Source organism: Sus scrofa, chromosome 1 (assembly GCF_000003025.6).
Source record: "Sus scrofa isolate TJ Tabasco breed Duroc chromosome 1, Sscrofa11.1, whole genome shotgun sequence".
In the NCBI taxonomy this organism is placed as follows: domain Eukaryota; kingdom Metazoa; phylum Chordata; class Mammalia; order Artiodactyla; family Suidae; genus Sus; species Sus scrofa.
This window is the reverse complement of record NC_010443.5, coordinates 42,823,913-42,846,825: the sequence shown is the minus strand read 5'-3', so window position 1 is coordinate 42,846,825 and position 22,913 is coordinate 42,823,913. Positions and strand designations below refer to the sequence as shown.

The window sequence follows — 22,913 nt, the reverse complement described above, 5'->3', positions numbered from 1 at the left end:
TGAGAGAGGACATGAGAAAAAAATACTTGATTTTCTAGCTCTTAGATTAACATATTCAACTGAAAGTTAAACAATGTTAGAATCTTAAACTTACTAGACTTGTTAAAGTGACATGGTTCAGAGAAACCCTTGTAATAAAGCTTTGTGGTAATTACTTATTGATTGTTCACCAGCATATTTATTCCTTGATAACTTAATTGAAGAAAGTTTTACCTTTAGTTCAGGGGCAAAGAATCTGATTAACTTCATTCTAACCCTAGTGGTATTTCATGTGCTTACAATGAATGCAAAGCGTTGGTCAATAAAAATGATCACATTCTTGGAAATATCATTGATATTGTGGTATTAACTTAGGATTTTCTTTAAAATATATTAATAATTCCCAAACATCTTTCAATGATTTTTTTTTTTCCTTTTTAGGGCTGCACCTGCAGCATATGGAAGTTCCCAGACTAGGGGTTGAATTGGAGCTTCAGCTGCCAGCCTGTGCCACAGCCACAGCCATGCAGGATCTGAGCCACATCTGCAACCTATACCACAACTCATGGAAATGTTGGATCCTTAACCCACTGAGAGGGGACAGGGATCGAACCCACATACTCATGGATACTAGTCAGGTTCATTACTGCTGAGCCACAATGGGAACTCCCTAATGATTTTTTTTCAACTTTTTTTTTTCCTGAGAAACTCAACCATCTTGACTGGCCATTAAAAAATTCATCATAGAATAAGTTATTAGCACACAAAAGGCACATGAAATTCAGAAAATTAAGAGTTCTATGACTACATAGCTTAAATTCTTCTTACAAAATAAAATAGCTCAGACTTTTCTGGGATGCTCATACTCTTGGGAAACTAATTGTGTCTAATTTTTTAGTTACAAGATTATTGGAAATTGAGAATAAATAAATCTAAAGAGTTTTAAAAAAACAAACATGGAGACAATATTAAAATTTCTAAATAAAAATACAGATTCTTTATCTGCCCAAAGATGAAAAGGAATAGGTTTAGTTTGTGTCAATCTTAGACTCTTTAATCTACTGTATAGCACAGGGAACTATGCTCAATATTTTATAATAACTTATAAGGGAAAGGAATCTGAAATTTATATGCATACATATATATATACACACACACACACATACATAAAACTGAATTGCTTTGCTGTACACCTGAAACTAACACATTATATATCTCTATACTTCCATTAAAGAAACTTACACCTTTTAAAAATTATAAATAGAGAAACAAAAATTGTGGGCCCTTACACTGGTTCATAACAGCCTCACCCAGGTAGCTATTTATAACTCCACCATTCTTGCTGCTTAACCTCCCAGAGTTCAAACCTCTCCCTGAGGGAAAGCATGTTAGTATGCGCCTTTTCAAGTAAGAAGAATCATAAACATAAGCAATAATGCTAATTCTCTATAGTGGGTAATTTTTGAGATTAAGATTCAATTTGCTAAACACATGGTATTCTCATTAGTAACCAACATAAATGAATAACACATGACATCTCAATTGATTTCCAAATACATTCTGGACAATAAGTTTATTACTAGAATAAAGATACATTTGCCAAGATGACTACTTTGAAGGACATAAAACAACATTCATCTGAATCAGTAATTTATGAAAGTATGTGCTGGGGATAAGAAATGTCGATCAGAAATGGCAGTCATTCTTCTGGATAGAAAAGGTTCCACGTGAAAGAGGTCTGGGAAACAATATCATAAAAAGCTCTATTCCAGAGATCAGCAATGCACCTTGCACTTTGCATAAGGGCCAGTTAATTGCTGTGAGAAGTTTACAGTGAGGAAACCTTTGTAACCCAGTGTTCATATTTGCCTACAGAGCTGTTTTCTCTTCATAGATCACCTATTAGTATCCTATGGACATAATATTCTGCGAAACGTAGTCTGGGAAATATACATGACTCTTTCATTTTTCGGCTGTGCTGCTTCATGTTCAACTCATGTAATCCTCTCTTCTCTATTTTAAAACATATATCAAATAGACTGATAAATATATGCATGTATACCTGCATTTTCTGAGTTCATTTTTGGTGGAGGGACTTGTCCCAAGTTGTAGCAATTTTGAACCTGAATGCTTTTTTGCACTCACTTTTGATTAATCAAAGCAAGTAAACAGGACTGAAAAAGACAAACTTGCTAGTAGTGTAAACCACAGGCTTTTCCTCTTAAGTTGGGTCACTTTTGGTAGCAGTCCCTTGTCAAACAATCTGATTTCAGAGGTCATTTCAACTGAATGGAAATCTTGGAGATAGCTATTTGATGGCTAAACCAATGACAAAAGACCACGTTTAAAACTGCATCCAGCACTGGGAGGACCTAATCGATCATCAGCTTCCACATGTAGGGCTTTATAGGTTTGTGTTGCCAGAGAAAAGTTAAATGTGAAAGAACTAAAATAAAGACATTCAAAACTAGCAGCTCCTGAGAGTTGGAATGATTTGGTTTGTATGTTTTATGGCTTTCGAGACAAGAATAAGCAGTAAACCTATCTCAGTTAAACTCAAGCACAATCATGTTGCTCATCCTGCTCAAAATCCTCATTGGCGTCCCAACTGATGTCAAGAGAAACATGAACCTCCTACTGGGACTTTGTTCCTCCTCCCCTCCAGATGCTGCTCTGGGCCCCCGGCAGCCCTGCCTTTGTTCTGTATCTTGGCCTTACCCAGCTCCTTTCTGACACAGAGCTTTTCCTTCATGGGCTCCACTGCCTGTATGATCCATTCATTCTTTCCTCTTCACCTAGATCTCATCTCCATATCCCCTTGATCTCAGCTGGAAAGTCACTCCTTCAAGAGAGCTGTCTCTGACTTCCCTGAAATTTGATGTGTTTTGGGATTAACACATCTATCTCCCCTAAGAACTGTAAGTTCCACAAGAGTCACCAAGAAAGTGTTTAACAGTTTATCCCTGGCACCCAGCACAGGATCCAAAAAGAGGAGGGTTCTCACCTGATGTTCACTGAATAAGTAAGCAGGTTTCTTTAAGTCATTGCAATGGCGGCACAGGTCTAGTTCCCAGCCCACATTCCTGGAGTGCCTTCTCTGTGCCAGGGCTCACCCCAGTTTGATATAACCATAGTGACAATGACAAATGTATAACTGGACCTCAGATAACAAGCACAAGAAAATGTCTTGGACCATATGGTCCTTCTGTTCATGCTACTGTTTGCCTTCTTGTTTTGTCAAAGCATCACTGAAACTTGTTTTACCCTGTCATTAACCCTTGAAATTGCTTATCAAAATGCGCATGAAAAGTAGACTCTCTTGGGTAAAGAAACTGTAAAATACAGTGTTAAAACTGTAATTTTTGAGTCCAACAATTTTCACACAAAAGGAATTTTAAAGGCAAAGGCAAGAGAAATGCACAGCTGGGCCACAGTCTGGATAGTAGGTTAGTGACTAAGGAGAAGTACTGGCCACACCGCAAGTGTGATATTCCACTTCTGTCAATCATTCTAAATACACTGGACCAAGATTCATGCATAAAACTTTTTGCTTTTTTTTTTTTTTTTTTTTTTTTTTTTTTTTAGTGCTGAACCCTTGGCATATGGAGGTTCCCAGGCTAGGGGGTGAATCAGAGCTACTGGGGCTGGCCTACACCATAACCACAGCAATGCAGGATCTGAGCCATGTCTGTGACCTATACCACAGCTCATGGCAATGCCAGATCCTTAACCCACTGAGCAAGGCTAGGGATCAAACCCATAACCTCGTGGTTCCCAGTTGGATTTGTTTCCACTGAGCCATAAAGGGAACTCAGCATACACATATTCTTAATAGAACTTACTTTCTACCTTGTCTTTAAGTAAAAGGCTTTCATACTATAAAATTATGAAGAACATTTTCCCAAAGTGGTATCTCTACTTTTAAAAGACATTTTCTTTATTTCCATGCTTATTCCATTCCTCTTAAAGTATCCAGATAGAATTTAAGTCTTTTCTACAATTCATATGTTTGGAGGTCTTGTTGTCTTATCATGCCAGAATAAGATAATCTAAGTGTTATTTATATAAATTACTGGACTTGGTACACCAGTTTTTAAGGTTTAGAGATTGGGGGAGCCTCAATCTCTTCTCTAGGAATGTAAAACAGAAAAAAAAAAAAAAAAGGAAATGATGAGACACCACTTTGTAAAAAGATGCCTACATTATTTTTCACTACATAATTAATGTCATATGTATACAATAGAGATTGACCAAAAAGACACTTTTGCTAATTATACCTCAATGCATCATTTTTTGTTTTTTTGGGGAAAAATAAATGATCCTTTTACTTTTTAATTCACTCAGGAGGTTTTATCTCCATGAATTCAGCACACAGTTATGAATAATTTTTAGAAATTCTACAACTCAGTGGTATAGCTTATACGTGTATAAAGAAACAAAATGTCAGGAGAACAAAGAAACGAAGATAATTTAACTTGTCTAGGGTGGGGAAGGAACAAGGTGGAGAGAAAGGGTTTGAAGACAATCTTTCACAGAATAGGTGACATAGAAGGCGAGGGATAGGCTGGGGAGTTGGGATTGGCATATGTATACTGTTGTGTATGGAATGGATGGTCAAAAGGGACCTGTGTATAGCACAGGGATCTCTACCTGATATTCTGTGATAACCTACATAAGAAAAGAATATGAAAAAGAATGGATATGTATATATGTATAAGAATCATCTAGTTTTACAGAAGAAATTATCATAACATTGACAATAAACTTTATCTTCAATAAAACTTTAAAAAAAAAATAGCCAGGCTGAAAAGGTCCTTACAAATCAAAAAAAAAAAAAAAAAGAGTTAGTGGTATAACTATAACTAGACCTTTAAAAATGGCAGAGTTTTATTCGGGGTGAGAGGGCCCTTCCAGGCAAAGGGGGTAAATATGCATGAACATGGGGGTTTGAGAGCACAATGTCTATTTGAAGAAAAGCCCTTCAACTTCTGGGAAGTTGTTAAAGATTCTTGACTAAGGGGAGAAACTGTGGAGAGCAGAAGGATAATATGTTTTGAGAAGATGACTCAAGCTGTGATAGGTACATGTCTGTCAAATTGGAGAGAAGAGAAATTGGTGTCAGGGAGACTATTTCCAAAGCTATTGCTCCAGCCCTGAACAGAACTGATAGGGGCTAGAACTGGGGTGATGAAATGAGAATCAGGAAGAAACTTGGCTGAGAGGTGTCAAAAATATTATGGGAATGAAGTAGATAGGATCTGATGACAGACAAGCTGTCAAGGAAAGCATTTCAAGATGTCCTCGGGATGTTTGAACGGAGGTTACTGGGGTAACAGAAGGGCAGTCTGGAAGGGAAACTGGGGATTAAAATAATGCAGATGACTTTCTTGACAGGTTAAGTTTAGGAGCTATTTGGCACTCAGCAGGATATAGGCATTACATTCTCTAGTGAGAACTGGGCTAGAGATTTGGATTAAAGGATGGCTACTGCCACAAATTGAGGACTTAACAATGGACTATTCAGATGTTTCTATCCAGAGAAGGCTCCCGGAAGAATATTTTAACATCACTACAGAGTCTGGAGGATTGAGGTGTTGATGAGTAAGTTGTGTGAAAAGATGAACAGAGGACCAAGGGCATGAAGAGTCAACACAAGGGGAAAATGAGGATGCAAAGGGCTCCCTCACAGCACTGAAGACCTGGCCACTGAACTAAAGGTAGTAGTAAGAGACGGAGCCACAGAATAATACTCGCCCTTTTCCTGTATCACTAAGACTCTTACTGAACACAGTTTCAAATTTTGACATTATCACAAAGATGAGGAGAAAGTACAGAAGTAGAGAAGTTCCTAAGATAGCAAGCAAGAAAGAAAAATTGGTTCTAATATAAAAGGTTGAAGAGAATTTGGGTTTTTTATTCTAAAAGAGAGGATAAAGGGCAGATTTATGTAATCCTAACTTTTGCATCCAGATAAGAAAGATGCTATGTCCATAATTTTCTATTTTTAACTATTTAGAAAGGAGATTCCATTTGTTTACATGTATTCTTATCTTTCAATAGTGAAACTGGGTTTAACAAAAGGTATATATCTAACCATAGGGAACTGGTGAAATTTCGTTCTGAGGGGTATGTGGAATTTAACCAGATGGGTCTAAAATGATTTTAATAACTTGGAAGCGCTTAATGATCAATACAGTACAAATAGACAAACATGGTGATAGCCTATAATGGAAGCAAAACATCAGGACAGTTTTTCCCATCTTTCTTCCAAGGATCAGAAAATTTTAAAGAATAAAATTATTTCTTTTAGTTCCAACTGTTTTAATAGGAAACTTGAATTACATAATTGGATATTTATGTCTGGGCCAGACTAGATTAAATCAAACTAATGAAAATTTTAAAATATCCTTATATTTGGAACTCCTTTGGAGGCTACAGAAAACTGTAGAAGCGTAAGGCAATGATATTAGCTTGTCTGGCTGCCTGTAGCTTCTACATTCATAACCTCTTGCTTCCTGTCTCCTCCCCTTTTATCATTTCCTTTAGCATCAACATAATAATAAATGTATTTATAGTACCTTTAGTTTGAAAAGAGACCCTAGGTTTTACTGTCTTTAGGACTACTTGGAAAGCAAATTTATTATTCTTATACATCTATACATTTGTTTTTGAAATTTTTTAAAATATAGATATGCAATCACCATTCTCTTGGTCATAAGCCTCAGAAACTCAGATTAGCAAATTCTGTAATTTGGAACCCTTTGAAGCTAGCAAAAATGTTAGATACTAGCACTAAATATGTCATTCATTTTAAAATATCGCTCTTCGAGTACAGACTGACACCCTCAGCCATTTTATTGCTTACCTAATCAATGTTAAAGATTAATGCCTTTAAGCACTTTCTGAACCTATTTCATATTAAAACCAATAGCTCACCTAAGAAAAGCTCTTGATCTAATTAATAACTTTTTCAGGCACACTTCCATAATTGGCCCACATTAAAGTGGAGAAAATTAATACCACAAGATTATAATGTTTAGATCTGGTTAAAAGTAATTTAGGACTTCCCTTGAAACCAATTTAAAAAATATTCTCAAGAGTAATCTAAACAGGATCAAAGTCCACTTAATATAATGAGACAATATGCCCATTATAAACTGCCAAATGATAAGACATTGGCCTGTGCTTGATAAAGGCAAATGACATTTAGATATTTATTGTTTATGGCAGGAGCCTTTGAGGCAGAATGCAAGACTCTTAATTAGAGTGCAGGAAGAAACTATCAAAGTTGCTGTTTCTAAATTTTTTATCAAAAAGAAAAAAAACTTTATGAAGTTAAATGTTCAAATATACACTGCTACCCTCGTTGGTGCTTATATAAAAGGCTTCATACAAAAGATACCCAGAGGTTCCTGTATAGACTACACAATGAGAGGAGGTCAACAGTGAGACCCTCACCTGTTCTACAGCCTTTAGTGACTCTGGATGTATGGGGGTTTATGAGCCAAGAATGTCACTGATGTAGTTAATTTTATAATCCAAGACCTCTACACAGCAAAAGAATTACAATATTATAACTTTGCAAAGAGGTGAAAAGTGACAATGCAAATATTTGGCACTAGACAGAGATTTTCTCATTGTCTTGAGGCAAAGTATTTAAAGTTGATGTTTCACAAAAGAAATGTGTACCAACTGCTGAGGTTTTCTGGTATAGGTGGCTGTCAGTAGTATGCTACCTAGCAAATAAATTTAAAAAAAGAAAGAAAAAGAGAAGAAAGAAAATAGAAAGAAAACATGCTTAATCCATCACTTGACAATAAACCTGAATTCATCTTCGATTTTACATGAATAAAAAAATCTGAATTTGAAAGAAATTGTTTCTAGGGAAAAATCATTTTGAAACTGGATGTTTTATGACAATATGTGTGATGAACTTGAGAACTGAATTTTCTCAATTTGAGAAAGTCTTATTTGAGACAAACTTGAGAATGGAATTTTCTATCCTGCTTTAATGTCTTCCAAAGGAAGAGTTCCAGAGGTTTTCTAATTTTCTACTACTTCATAAGAATAAATGATGATATCAGGAAAGACTGAAATTTTATAGCAGAGTTAGAAGAACATTCTTGGCAGAATTAAGGGTAGGATTTAAAATAAGAAGACATATGGATGGCCAACAGGCACATGAAAAAATGCTCAACATCACTAATTATTAGGAAAATGCAAATTCTCACATCTGTCAGAATGGCCATCATTGACAAGTCAACAAATAACAAATGCTGGAGAGGATGTGGGGAAAAAGGTAGCCTCCTTCATTATTGGTGGGAATGTAAGTTGGTACAACCACTATGGAAAACAGTATGGAGGTACCTCAGAAAACGAAATATAGAACTACCACATGATCCAGCAGTCCCACTCCTGGCCACATATCCAGACAAAGCATTCATTCAAAAAGATACGGGCACCCTTATGTTCATCACAGCCCTATTCACAACAGCCAAAACATGCAAACAACCTAAATGTCCATCTACAGATCAATGGATTAAGAAGATGTGGTACAGGAGTTCCCGTAGTGGCTCAGAGGTTAACGAACCCAACTAGAATCCATGAGGATGCAGGTTTGATCCCTGGCCTCACACAGTGTGTCAAGGATCCAGCATCACCATGAGCTGTGGTGTAGGTCGCAGGTGCAGTCGGATCTGGCATTGCTGCAGCTGTGGTGTAGGCCGATAGCTATAGCTCTGATTCGACCCTTAGCCTGGGAACTTCCATATGCCACAGGTGTGGCCCTAAAAAGCAAAAAAAAGACAATGTGGTACATATATACAATGAAATACTATTCGGCCATTAAAAAGGACAAAATAATGCCAATTGCAGCAACATGGATGCAACTAGAGATTCTCATACTAAGTGAAGTATGTCAGAAATAGAAAGATATATACCATATGATATCCCTTCCATGTGGAATCTAAAATATGGCACCAATGATCCTATCTACAAAACAGAAAAAGATCACGGACATGGAGAACAGACTTGTGGTTGCCAGGGGGAAGGGAGGAAGGAGTGGGATGGACGGGTAGTTTGGAGTTTGATGCCCAACTCTTATATTTGGAATGAATAGGCAATGGGGTTCTACTGTACAGCACAGGGAACTGTGTGTCATTTCTGTGTACAACAGAAATTGAAGAAATATTGTAAATAAACTATAATTTAAAAAAATAAATGAAACAAGCATCATGTTTGAAGAAAATCAGCCAATACCACCTTCTCTCATCAATACAACTTTTTATCTTTTCCACCTGGACAAAATTAAAGTGAAGTTTTGAAATAAACATGAACAAGACCTTTTAATCACTGCTTTGAAAGTGCAAGCATTACAGTGAAATTAAAAAAAAAAAAATCACACTGCTCTAAAAATACCATTCACTTATTCTTAATAAAATTTTATTTCCTCATCTATATCTTATCCTTTTACAATTTTATTTCTTGAACATTTTGACATGATCGTGACATTAATAGAGTGGTACATGTATATGCAATTTACAAATAAAAATATATGTTATGCGGTGAGTGGTCAAAATATTTTACTGAAAAGAGAGGGAAAAAAGCTTAAAAGCCATGGGCTATGGTTCTGAAATAACTGTTCAGTACAAATTCTATCATGCAACTAGCTATGATAATTACATGTAAATAAGCGGCTGAAAGTGATGAATTTATACAGTGTTAATATTAGTTTTTCCTGTTAAATTCAGGAACCGCAATTTTTATACCGCACAATGAATGAAACTGCCACGATTTTAGTTCTTATTTTAGGGTTCCAAAAATTTAAAAACAATCCTTGTTCAGCTGGGCAGATTCATTGTGTAGTTCCCTTTGTTGTCCCAGGTGATGACAATGACAATGAGGACTCCATAAAATTTCTCTTGTTAAAGGAAGACTAGGGGTTGTCAACTGAACACATGGAAGGCTTGTGTGAATTACAGATGTGTGTATATGTATCACACACATCCACACACACACACACACACACACTTCTTCACATGAAAATCCATTCTCCCCTCCTAACTTCAACACAGGTAATATGGATGGCTATCATAATGATGTCGGGATCCTGAAATTCCATAGTGGAGTTCCCGTCGTGGCGCAGTGGTTAACGAATCCGAGTAGGAATCATGAGGTTGTGGGTTCGGTCCCTGCCCTTGCTCAGTGGGTTAAGGATCCGGCATTGCCATGAGCTGTGGTGTAGGTTGCAGACGTGGCTCGGATCCCTCATTGCTCTGGCTCTGGCGTAGGCCAGTGGCTACAGCTCCGATTCGACCCCTAGCCTGGGAACCTCCATATGCCGCAGAAGCGGCCCAAAGAAATAGCAAAAAAAAAAAAAAAAAAAAGAAAAAAAAAAAAAAAAGACAAAAAAAAAAGGATCCTGAAATTCCATAGTGATTCACCCTTATGGGTCTAAAAGACCCCCAACTTCTCAAATTTCCAGAGCCTATCATAAATATTATCCCTGTAAAAATGATACTATTTATTAATCCCAGTTTAACAAATGCGAAAACCAAGGCTTAGAGAAAAAGGATATGGGATTATATTATGATTATTATTTCTTTTTACAGCTGTACCTGTGGCATATGGAAATTCCCAGGCTGGGGGTTGAATCAGAGGTTCAGCTCTGGATCCAAGTCACATCTGGGACCCATGACATAGCTTGTGGCAATAATGAATCCTTAACCCACTAGGCGAGACCAGGGATCGAACCTGCAGCCTTATGGAGACTATGTCAAGTCCTTAACCTGCTGAGCCATGTAGGAACTCTGATCATATGAACTTTTGTGATATTATTTTTAAATAGTTATATTCAGTAAAAATGCAGCATCTTAAACAGATAGCATGATATATTTTGAGAAATAATGTATGTGTATACGTATAAATATATATACCTGTCACACTATTTTTAAGGTAGTATAAGCTTGACTTATATTCCTGCTCTTTCTGCTGCCATGCTCTTAAACACGTACAATCAGCAAAGTTATAGGAATTGGCACTGTCAGATATTAAAAAATTATGGCAAATTTCTATTTCATAATTCATTTATTTTCCAAAGTCCATTTGCAGAGTGCCAACCAGATATAAAAAATCACTGTGCTGACAGCAGTTAGGGACAGACAGAGTGGGCCAGGATGTTCTACAGTTCTCTCAGGAGAGAGGATTTCAACCCAAGGGCATGGGCATAGAAAAACAGAGGGGAGAGAACACAAGAATATGTAATCATTTGTTCAAGGCATATGGATCATTTATAAAATCATCTGCTTTAAGGGCTTGGCAAGAAGATCCACTGACCTTTGGAACCAATGTAATCATATTTTGAAAGAAAGAAACACAACAAATCCAAGCTCTGTGGACAATGTACTCACACTCGATATTAGAGATAATATCCACCTTTAAAACAGCTTATGTAGCTTTTATTGTACGTCCGGGGGTAGAATAGATTCATGCTTAAATTTTGGAAAAACTGCTCACTGATAAAGCCATTATAGTAATTGCACTGGGTCTGTTTATTAATTTGTCACAATTAAGTCAATAAGAGCTTTACTAATGTCCTATTACTTGATTAGTTTTGAAAGTGATTATCTTAAGAACTCGACTTAATTGGAAGCCTCTCAATTTACAAGGTACATTAAACTCTCAGTAGCATCTTAAGATTATTCAACATATGCAGGTCAATTACCAGTAATCACTGTTTTGTACAAATGTTCCATAAAAACTATAGCATGACATGACAAAGAGGGAAAGTGAGATTTAATTAATAATGCCAGGCTCCAATTGACATTTCCAGGATAAAAGGGCAAACCAACATGAGCATTCATATAAAGTCTTCCTGAAACTGGGTCTCTTACTAAAAATCAAATAATGGAAAGCTAGCAACTCTACACCTTACAGATGAAGATAATTTGTCATGATTGCTAAATCATCAAATTGCACTGCCTCTACTCATGCCCAGCTGCACGCTAATTTCCAGATTAGTAAATTACAATTAATTTTTACTATTGCTCCATAACTTCTCTTGTTCCAGTTAATAAAAGAGACCGCAATAAATTATTGTTCATCCTAGTCTTCAGAACAGATCAACTACAGCCATTACTGCATAAGCAGGAAACGCGGAGTGGTTAATACACCTGCCGAGATTGTGAGTCCTTTAAAAATTATTGGCTGTAGCATAAATATTTTATATTGACCTTCCAATTCCCACTCAATGATTCAACATAGTTAGTTGAATATTTACAATGATTAACAATTATAAGGGCTGAGAAAGTGCGGTGAGACGCAGGCTGATTTTCAAACACCTATTCAAACAATTTTCATAACTAAACTTTTTAAAGGTCTGCCCCACAAGAACAATGTGAGCCTGGTCTTGAGATTCGCCACAGGAAAATTGATTGCTGTTTCATTAAAAACCTGGGATTGTAACTCCTTGAAAAGAGTATTCCACTGCTGACCTGTAAAGGCACTGTGTGAATTATGTGTTCTGACTTGTTCCTAATCTAAGTTCTGTACACAGAATACTTTTCAAATTGCCACGACTGATTGGCCCCCAATTGCGTGAACACAGTGAACAAAGCTGAGTCTGTAAAACACTATAGTTCCATGCATTTGAAAATCTTGAGATGAAAGGCTCTTTGAGTTTATTGCATTCAAATAACTATAATTGTCCTTAAACAAAATTTTCCTAGTGAGTTAACCACTTAAATGGTGGGGATCCTGTGGGAAAAGTCATGGTCCTATTTAACAATCCTGTCCTGTGGATTCTGTACCAAGAATCTATCTGCCGAAGACTGAAGAGTAAGGAAGGCCTCTTAACAGACTTCCCACACACCACAAATCGTTTTTTAAAGGATTTAAGTGATTCTCTTGGGAGAGATTGTCTCTAAATTGCCTCCACATCACCTCTGATACATTTCTGCACTTTACTCATGCTGTAACCGAGCCTTAAAGGCAGGACCTTATGGAAATCTACAAAAAGAATTTTTTTTCGATATCTAATCCACAGTTGAACAGAACATCAGCCAGCCTAGTACCTCGCACATGTCATTTTTCTGCCACTGTCTTCCCAAGAGTACAGAGAACAGACCACAGATGGGGATTCACGGAGAATGAGGAGGGGTGGGGGCCTTAAGGAGTGAGGACTGTGAGAGCCTGTGTTCAGAGACAGATTAGAATCTGCTTCTTTCTCCAGGAAACAGAAGACCCTGAAAGCCCCATTTACCTGGGCATTAACTTCAATTATGACCAGAGGAGTGGGAAGAAAGAGAACAGTTCATCTAACATTAGGCTTTTCAAATTCCTATTGCCTCTAAGAAACACATGATTAAGGAACAGCAAAGCACCTTCTGCTGAGAATTGCTGGTCGCTTAAGTCTCAATAAAGGAGGCTACATACAAAGTGCATTTAAATTAAATGTTGCCATCCTTATAAATAAATGCCTTTAGTTTGGTCAGGCTACTGAGTACCTGGCATGGATGTAGTGATCTGAAGCTTGGAGAGAAGCCCACGTATCCTCTACCTCTGGTGGAAGGATAACCTCACCTCTTTTCTTGGGCTCTGGAATGTCCTCAGGTACAAGGACAGGTCACCAGCTGCTTTTAATAAAGTTGCTTTGCCTGAAGCAACAAGAATGGCTTTACCGAAATGGCTCCTTTTTTTTTTTTTTTTTTTTTTTTTTAACAGTTATCCTGAAATCCTTAATTAAAAATGCTTTTTTATCCCTCTATGCTAAAATGGCCCAAATTCTGCTTTCTAGTCTTACTGGATTAAAAACATATATATTGCAAGTGGAAAAAGGACATGTAAACTCTTTTTTTGGGTAATTAATGTCTGGAATTATCTGGTTTCCAGAAGAAGCAACAAACTGCTTAGGCATAAATGAAAATGTTGAGTAATTATTAACAAAGGAAATTAATCATAAAAACAGACCCCCTTATCCCCCAACTCCACCCTGTGGATATTTGGAGTTAGGTGCCTCACTGAGCACCTCTGAGATTTAAGAATCTAAACAGCTCAGATGATTCAGATGTTTAGATTTAAGAATCTAAACAGCTTCTTCTATTACAATGGTTCTCTAAGTGTGGTCTTTGGAGCAGAAGCATCAGTTAGTCTCTCCATCAGTTGGGATCTGGTAAGAAATGCAAATGATCAATCCTGATGAAAAACCTGAATTTAGAAATTCTGTGGGTGGGGCCCAGCAATAAGCACTTTAACAAGCCCTCTAGGAATTGCCATTGTGGTTCAGTAGGTTAAGAACCCGACATAGTGTCTGTGAGGATGAGAGTTCGATCCCTGGCCCCACTCAGTGGGTTAAGGATCCAGCGTTGCTGTAAGCTATGGCACAGGTCTCGGTTGTGGCTCGGATCTGCTGGTACTGTGGCTATGGTGTAGGCCAATAGCTCCAATTTGACTGCAGCCTCCTGGCAACTTCCATATATTGCAGATGCGGCTGTAAAAGGAAAACAAAACAAAAAAAGCCCTCTAGCCAATTCCTATAGACTCTAAAGGTTGAGAACCACTGTTCTACTAAAGCTGGGTATTTTCAAACCAACTATCTAATATACTTCTTTTTTTTTTTTTTTTTTTTTTTTTGTCTTTTTGCTATTTCTTTGGGCCACTCCCGCGGCATATGGAGGTTCCCAGGCTAGGGGTCGAATCGGAGCTGTAGCCGCCAGCCTACGCCAGAGCCACAGCAACGCGGGATCCGAGCCGCGTCTGCAACCTACACCACAGCTCATGGCAATGCCGGATCCTTAACCCACTGAGCAAGGGCAGGGACCGAACCTGCAACCTCATGGTTCCCAGTTGGATTCGTTAACCACTGCGCCACAACGGGAACTCCGCAACGGTCTAATGTACTTCCTTATTTCAATAATTAAACTGACCATCAATGGGGAGGGAAAAGTTTTCAAAGGTAATTAAAAAGAGAAATGAAGCAATCCTTAGGAGAAAAATACTAGACTTAGAGCAGTGATTCTCAAATTTACATGAACACTGGAATGGCTGGAGGCTTAAAAAAATGCCAGGATCTTACTCTAAGCCAATTGAAACAGAGTGGAGGGTAGAGAGGCAATAATGATATTTTTAAAATGCCCCAGTTATACTAAAGCACTGAGAAGGCTGAGGATCACTAATAGAAAGTAACCACAGCAGTCAGACCCTTATTAGAAGTAGGACAGCCCAAGAACTAGAAAGTAGGGCTATGTGGATGTTTATAGCAAGAATATACACATCTTTTCATAGATTAGGCTTGTGCCATATTAATCAAGCACTAGCTGGCATGCAGGACTTGGGAAAAGAATATTACGTTTTATTATTACCTCACAGTCTTTTTAAATCCCATGGATTGAACTGTTATTTCTAGAAGATAATTCACCAATAAATATAATTTGAGAGAAATTTGATCCTATAGGCTGATTCCAAAGTAATTAAAAAATAATAATTGTTTCAGCATGGAGCAACCACAGTCCTACACAGTGTATGAGGATATATTCTTTCCACAATTCTGCTAATACCATCTTCCTTCCCGACCTAGGAAAATGGAACTCAAGTTTAAGAATGCGTTAGAAGCAACGAGTGGCTTAAACACAGGATTATCATAAAAAGGCATCAGAACCAAGTCAGTTTTAGCTATATGCCATTTTACTGTTATATATATACCTACATATATATATGTAGGTATATATACATATATATACACAGCACACAAAATATATACAGACATAGATATGCTATTTTATAATTTAAAATGACAATAAAACCATAAATTAACAACAATTACAATTTACATTTATTTCATGGCACTTTTTTTCAATCTTCTACATACTAATTCATTTAGATTTCCATAAAAATGCCTTATGAGGTCATTAAGATAGATACTATCATTGCTATATTAGTTATACTTATGAGAAGACAAACAAGTGAATTTTTCAAGGCCAAGAACTATGACAATGCTAATAAATAGTAGCTTAACTATGGTAATAATATTCTGATGTATGATATTAGTAACTTTGTGCATGTCAGTATTAAAACCTCAAGGTATGATTATTATTATTTCCTGAAGAGTATAAATGGCTGAATGAATTCAAATAGATAAAAGAGGGGAACTCAATATAACAAAATATCCCATTAGAAAAAAAAAAAAAACATAAAGCAGGTTAGTTTAAAATACCTGGAAAGATTGAAGCTTTTTTTTTTTTTTTTTTACTTTTTTAGAATTGGTAGAACTTATGTTAACAGATCCATAAAACATAAATAAAAGATAAACTATAACACGCAGCTCTGATTTTATACTTGGGCTATATAACTGCAACAGAACATTTTTAGGATAACGAAGTACTATTTTGCTCCTTAGAATATTAGCAGAGCATTAAATAAGTTTGATCTATTCACATCGGAAAATTTGTTTCTTGGTATTTTTAACATTCTTATGATGTTAAAGTATGGAGTGACATTCTGTTTCATTTTAATACACTTCTTTCAAATCTGAATACAGATACTTTAAAAAACAGGGAGTTCCTGTTGTGGCTCAGCAGAAACATACCTGAATAGTACCCATGAGGATGCGGGTTTGATCTCTGGCCTTGCTCAGTGGGTTAAGGATCCAGTGTTGCCATGAGCTGTGGTGTAGGTCTCAGACAAGGCTGGGATCTGGTGTTGCTGTGGCTGTGGTGCAGGCCAGCAGCTGTAGCTCTGATTTGACACCTAGCCTGGGAACTTCCACATGCCATGGGTGCAGCCCCCCCAAAAAATGAAAACCAAAAACCCAAAAAACCCAGCAAATTTAATAATGAATAAGTTTATATTTCTTTTTTTTTGACCACACGTGTGGCATATGGAAATTAATTTCTGGGCTAGGGATTGAATCAGAGCTGCAGCTGCGGCAATGCTGGACCCTTAACACACTGTGCTGTGGATCGAACCCATGTCTCAGCAGCAACCTGAGCCACTGAAAAGACAATGTCAGGTCCTTAACCCACTGCACCACAGTGGGAACTCCAGAAGTTTATATTTTGATGGCCGAGTACAAATAAAGGGAGATATATGGGAAATATTTTTTTAAAATATTTAACCTAATTAGTCTGTCTTTTGTAATTTGTGTCTATTAAAACTAACCAACTATAATTTAATATTTAAGCATTTTATATCACCAAAGTATTAAGAAACCCCAAAGGGGGGTTTGTTACAAAATACATACTACATGCTTCATACAGGATAATCTTTCACTATTAGAAAACATTAAACTATGTACTATTCTTAATTAAGGCCCCATTTCAGGTTAAAGTAAAGCAATTTGCAATTTAATTATAATAATACAAACTGCAGTGTAACTAATGACATAGTATGAATTTCTGTTGGATAATTAGAGTAGACAGTAAATAAAGCTACACAAGGCAGGAAGTAAAAAACAGGTGAGGGAGTTGTGGCTCATTCATTGCTTTGCTTTCTAATGAGAGCTGGAATAGAGGTCAGTCATTTCCTAGTACACTCCTTGATGAGTACAATAAAAGCACATGCTGTAGATAGTTCCATTAACCTAATATAACCACCAGGGACGTGTCAGTTCAGAGAAATCCACAAAGAGAAAGAAGTGCTAAGACTAACTCATAATAAAGACAGAATAATTGTTAGGAATGCCCAGACTATATGCCTTGTGATAGAAATGAATAATAGCAACACTAACTGTATTATTTTAAATTAAGAACACGCTTAGAAAACTCCAAATTAATGCATTTATTCTACTTAGCCTGAAATTATACCTGGAAATGTGGAAATGGTAAAACGCTTGATTTTACAAACCAGAGAGGTGATTTTTCTTCTTTAGGCTGGAGGAAAAAAAATGCATAGGGCCTCTTGCTAATAGTAGTAACAAAATCAAACATTGAATTTTGACATTTTCACATTAGAGAAGTGGAGTTCTACCAAAATCTAATCTGTTAAAATGGTAATGTTTTCCGTTTAGCAGAAGTGTTATATAACTTAACCCATCTTCATTCTACTGTCATACTGGTGAAGCAAGTATGTTGTTCTAATCAGGTACTGTGCCTAGCTTCCAGGTATTTGTTCAATCAAATTGCCACTTGCTATTAACCCATTAATTTCAATTAACTTACAACTTAATATAGCAGCTCTTGAATTGAGGATGTATTATAGATGTAGCAGAAAAGATAATTATAACTTTTCTTCTGAACATATTTTGTGACAGACTTTCTAATATAGGATATGAGTAAATTATTTAGGGTCTCTGCTATTCTCAGTTTGCACAAATACTGAAATCTAACTTGGCGTATTGGAGTTTGGGCTCCAAATATGTATTTACATAAACCTCCCTAATTCAAAATACTGCTTGCTTTAAATTCAACCTGGTGAGTACTTATTATCTCTCCTTGGCACATACTACCTTACATTTGTCAATTAAATGAATGAGTGTATAATATATAAAATATGTATTCTGCTTTACCAACTAGGCTGTGAATGTGAATATTCTGAGAGAAAGACCATGTTTATCATCTTTTTAAATAAAGTTAAGAGACACAGAAAATTTTCCCAGGACCTAGCATAGAATGTTAATTACAGCAGGGACTAAAATAAATGCTTATTTTTTACAAAGAAAGGTAAAGAAACCAATTATTGTTTTTTTTTTTTTTGGCCATGCCCATGGCCAAAATGCCCACAGGGCCAGGGATTGAACCCAAGTTATAGCAGTGACAATGCTGGACCCTTAACCCACTGGGCCACCAGGAAACTCCTCCCAATTATCTTTAGGCAATAACCTGAATACCAGAGGGATGTGAACAGATAATACCAATAAGGTGTTGGCAAAGACTCGCTTCTGTAACTATTTTCAAAATTGAGACGGAAGAGCAGAATTATGATATTACAGACAGCATATTGTGCTTTTCCCATCGTAATTATTGCCAAGAGTTTCAAAGCCAGTCAACAGTGAATATGGAGCTATTTTAAAAAGCATCGTCAAGCACTTTTTTTCTCTTGGGCAACCTTCTTTAAATACTCCCTTATCCTGAGAAGGTAATTAAGAAAATATAATTTTGCCAGACATATTCTTCCCCACCTCCTTTGAAATGTCTACTGGTGACAGCCTTCAAAAAAACTAGAAAATAAGCTCCATGCCAGCTGTCCCTTGTCCCCTGGCCTGTACTGTGAAAATACAGAGATTCAGAGAAAACAGCATATATGTGCAGGTTGACATCAACAGCACATCTTGAAATGTAATTATTGCAGATAGAGCTGAAAGTGCTGTTTTTGTCCCTGAGAGAAAATTCTTCGAGATGATAAATCAGGTTCGCAGCTGGAAGGAAAGAGGATTCCATGAGCATACTTGATTGGGCAAAGGGTTAGGAGGAATTTCAGTTGGTTGATATAACTATTAATTTTGCCAAGGCTTATTGTGTGAATTCATACAGGTTGCCAGAAAGAAATTAAAAGTGTTCCTATCAGTTGTTAAAATGATCACCTAATTTCCTCTAATTTAACTTGAAAACATTAGAGAATACATCAATGAAATGGCATATTATTTTTGACCCCAAATAATTTCCCTGTAGCCTTTGAAATTAAACAAAAGTTCTAATGTAAGATACTGTAAAATAATGTAAAATACTGTGAATTCAAAATAAGGTCTCCTGAAAAAAAGTTAAAAGCCCTAGTTAATGAATTTTCAAGAGATACAGATAAAAAGATAATAGAAGATTCAGTATTGAAGAGTTTTTAGAAATATTCCATTACGTACTGAAAAATATCTCCACTGTACACAAAGGATAGCTTTAACTAAGGAAAAATCCTCTTGGCTGTAAAAAATAAACACTGGGTTAAATATGCTTTAAAATAATCCAATTTCCTATGCTTATTTCAAGGGAGGCTAGAATTAATTAAATGATATTAGCACCTTATAATAATCGACTGAACTTTGGAAAGATGTAGATCCACATCTCTATTAGTTTTAGGAGGCCTTTATCTAATTCCATTACTTTTTAGGAAGCAATAATAACTACCTCCACAGCATCTTAGAGTAGAAAGTTGTAGTGATTATTCACTCCAGTATTTTAAACCTGGGGCCTTTAGGTCCTAGGTGGGCTCCTATTGTACTGTTACTTTTTGGAAATTAAGTAAAAATATGTGTAATCAGGAATATGTATTTTAAGAGGAGAAGGCCATTTCACCAGAATTTCACAATAAGCCATGAATCTGAAAAGGTTTGCCAAAACAAACAAACAAACCAACAAAATCTAGTGAAGTAGCCTAACTTTCAGTTTACAAATAAGCCTGGAGAGTTTAAATGATTGCTTTCAAGACAAACCTAGAATACCTATAAAATACCTAGAACCTGGTCTCTTAATAATCAACTCAGTGACCTATTATACCCACGTCATTCTTCTCAGAGGACAGGTAGGAAAAATATGTGTTAAATGTGTACGGTGTTTTGTTAGATCTTATTTCAATAACAGCGTAGTTTCAAGGTCAGAATACTATCTATAAATACAAAGCCTGAAGATAAGGAAGGTCATATAGGTGATCTACATGAGCCAAATAAAAAACTCATGGATCTCCAAACACCATGCTACCTCCCAGCTGATCATCTATACCTACTCCTGCCTTAGGACCCTACAGCCCATACCATCTACAAGCTGACAGAGAAAGCAAAGGACCCCAAAGGGAAGAACACATCCTAAGATACCACCTTATACAGTAGAGAACTACCTCAATTTAATAAGGTGCAGGGAGTGGACCTGTCTCACTGCCTCAATACCCCACCTCAACCCCAAACACACACACATAAACACACATACATACATAAAATTATAGACAGGTACAGGGTAACTTCAAGATACCGGTATATGACATACAAACACACACACAAAAGCATGACACTTAACTGATTAACCAGTTTCGTGATTCTTCATGTTAATTTTAGTAAAGATTGTCACTAAAATCAATAATTAAGAAGAAATGTGCATTAATCCTGCCAAGTCACCCTGTACATCCTTTTGGCGTTTCTAAAACAAGAAAGCTGTTTAATTTGTGCCTGTGAATCAGTGTGTGTGTAATCATCTAAGTACATACTCCAGCTCTGGCATTTACATATGGTATGATGTTAGGCAAATGATTTAATCTCTGTGTGACTCCTGATTAGTAAAATGGGGATAACAACAGTACTGACATTACTGGTGTGTTCTGTGGATTAAATGTGGTAATATTTGTAAAGTACCTAGAACCAAGGTTCATATTTTATGAAGATAAAACAGCTATCATCATCATCATCACAAAAAGATATACATGCAATTAATTACTCATGGGGAAGAAGGAGTTAAGAAGAAAGTTTTAAATAAAATTGTTTATTAACAAAATACTCAAGTTATCATGAAAATTTAAACTACTTCTTGGTAGAATACCATGGAATCTGTTCAGCCAAGATGTTTCTCGGGGCCATATTTTCAGGGACTTAGCACATCAGGGATCTCCACCCAATGGAGGGAGAAGGATGGGTTGATCTAGGTCAGTGGAGCAGTTGCCATCCCTCTTATAATTGGGTGAGCAGCATGCTTCAATTACACCAGCTCATTCCATGAGCAATCTGATTAGTCTAGGTGTTGTAACTCTGATATCTCTGACAAGTAGCTTAACTGAAGTAAGTGATCTGAGGAAGTGGCTTCTTTGGAAGTGAAATGCTTTGATGACAATGTTACAGATAATGGGATACTCTTGGAATCTATGGAGACAGACAGTATCACTGATGCAACACCATCATGAAATAGTGAAAACCTCATCATGTCTTGTGTGGATCTCTCTTTTGGGGGTCATTCAATTCCATGATGGGGACCCATCTAAAGCCATGGAATACTGAAAACCACAAAAAACCTCCCAATACAAAGACACCAAGACTCCCAGTGGTATCAGTCACCAACATCATCCAAGTAATCATCCATCTGGTGTGTATTTGTTAGACCACAATCTTGAATATTTCAACTTAAAACTTTGTCAAAAATGAAGAGTGTTACCTTTTTATATTCAGCAATGCCCAAGGTATTCCAGAGGGAGTATAAAATGCAGGTAGCAATTTTACCCCAAGTTCCACTGCTTTCTTTCGAAATATCTGAAAAGTTAAACAGTTAAGTAAGCTACTGTTGTAAGCAAAACAAAATGTGCTATACTACTATCTCACATTGAGCACATTTCCACTTACATTTTTTATATGAAAAAAATAAATTTTTTCAGAATAATAGAATTACCTAGGAAAATAAGAATGGTTCAGGGCCCATTGTGCTGTGGGGCATTTATTACCAATCTCCGTTGCACATGAGAACCATGTGGGAGATATAATAATAATAATAATAATAATAATAATAATAATAATAATAATACTGATGTCTGGGTTGCACTCCTGAGATTCTATTTCTATGGTTTGAGGCTCCCAGATCGGAATTCTTTTAAGCACCACAGGTGATGGCAGTGACTCCAACGTGCAAGCCAAGGTGAGAACCACTGTTGTTGGTGGCTAAGCCCTGGAGTGAAAATCAAGAGCTCTGGTCCTATTCCAGCTTCACTTATTTACTAGTGCACAGAGAAAGGAGAAGTTACAAAAAGATATATTCTTATAAGTAATCTAAATGTCCTCTTAGCCCTTTGTCATTTTAACTTCCTCTGACATTAAGTGTAGCTGAGGTGGAAGATAAAGAACTAAATTAGATACAAATCCTGCCCAAAATTTAGCAAAGAAGGCAATTTAAGCACATAAATATCTGGAATGCAGATACAATGAGAGCCTGATGTAAAATCCTCTAGGAGTTCAGATCCATCTGATGGAGATGGATTTCAGGTAAGGGTTGTATGTAGCATGTAACAGGGATTAATGACACTTGAGACGGACATGAGTGTGGGAAGTA

General features: G+C 36.6%; 1 protein-coding gene across 2 annotated transcripts in view; it reads right to left on the bottom strand.

Annotated features, from left to right (window-relative positions):
• Positions 1-22,913, bottom strand: part of MAN1A1 (mannosidase alpha class 1A member 1) — a 166,569-nt gene that overhangs the window by 49,465 nt on the left and 94,191 nt on the right. For both annotated transcript variants that reach the window (XM_021082358.1, NM_213885.1), the window contains 1 exon segment: positions 22,029-22,123. In XM_021082358.1, coding sequence (XP_020938017.1) covers positions 22,029-22,123 — 95 coding nt within the window.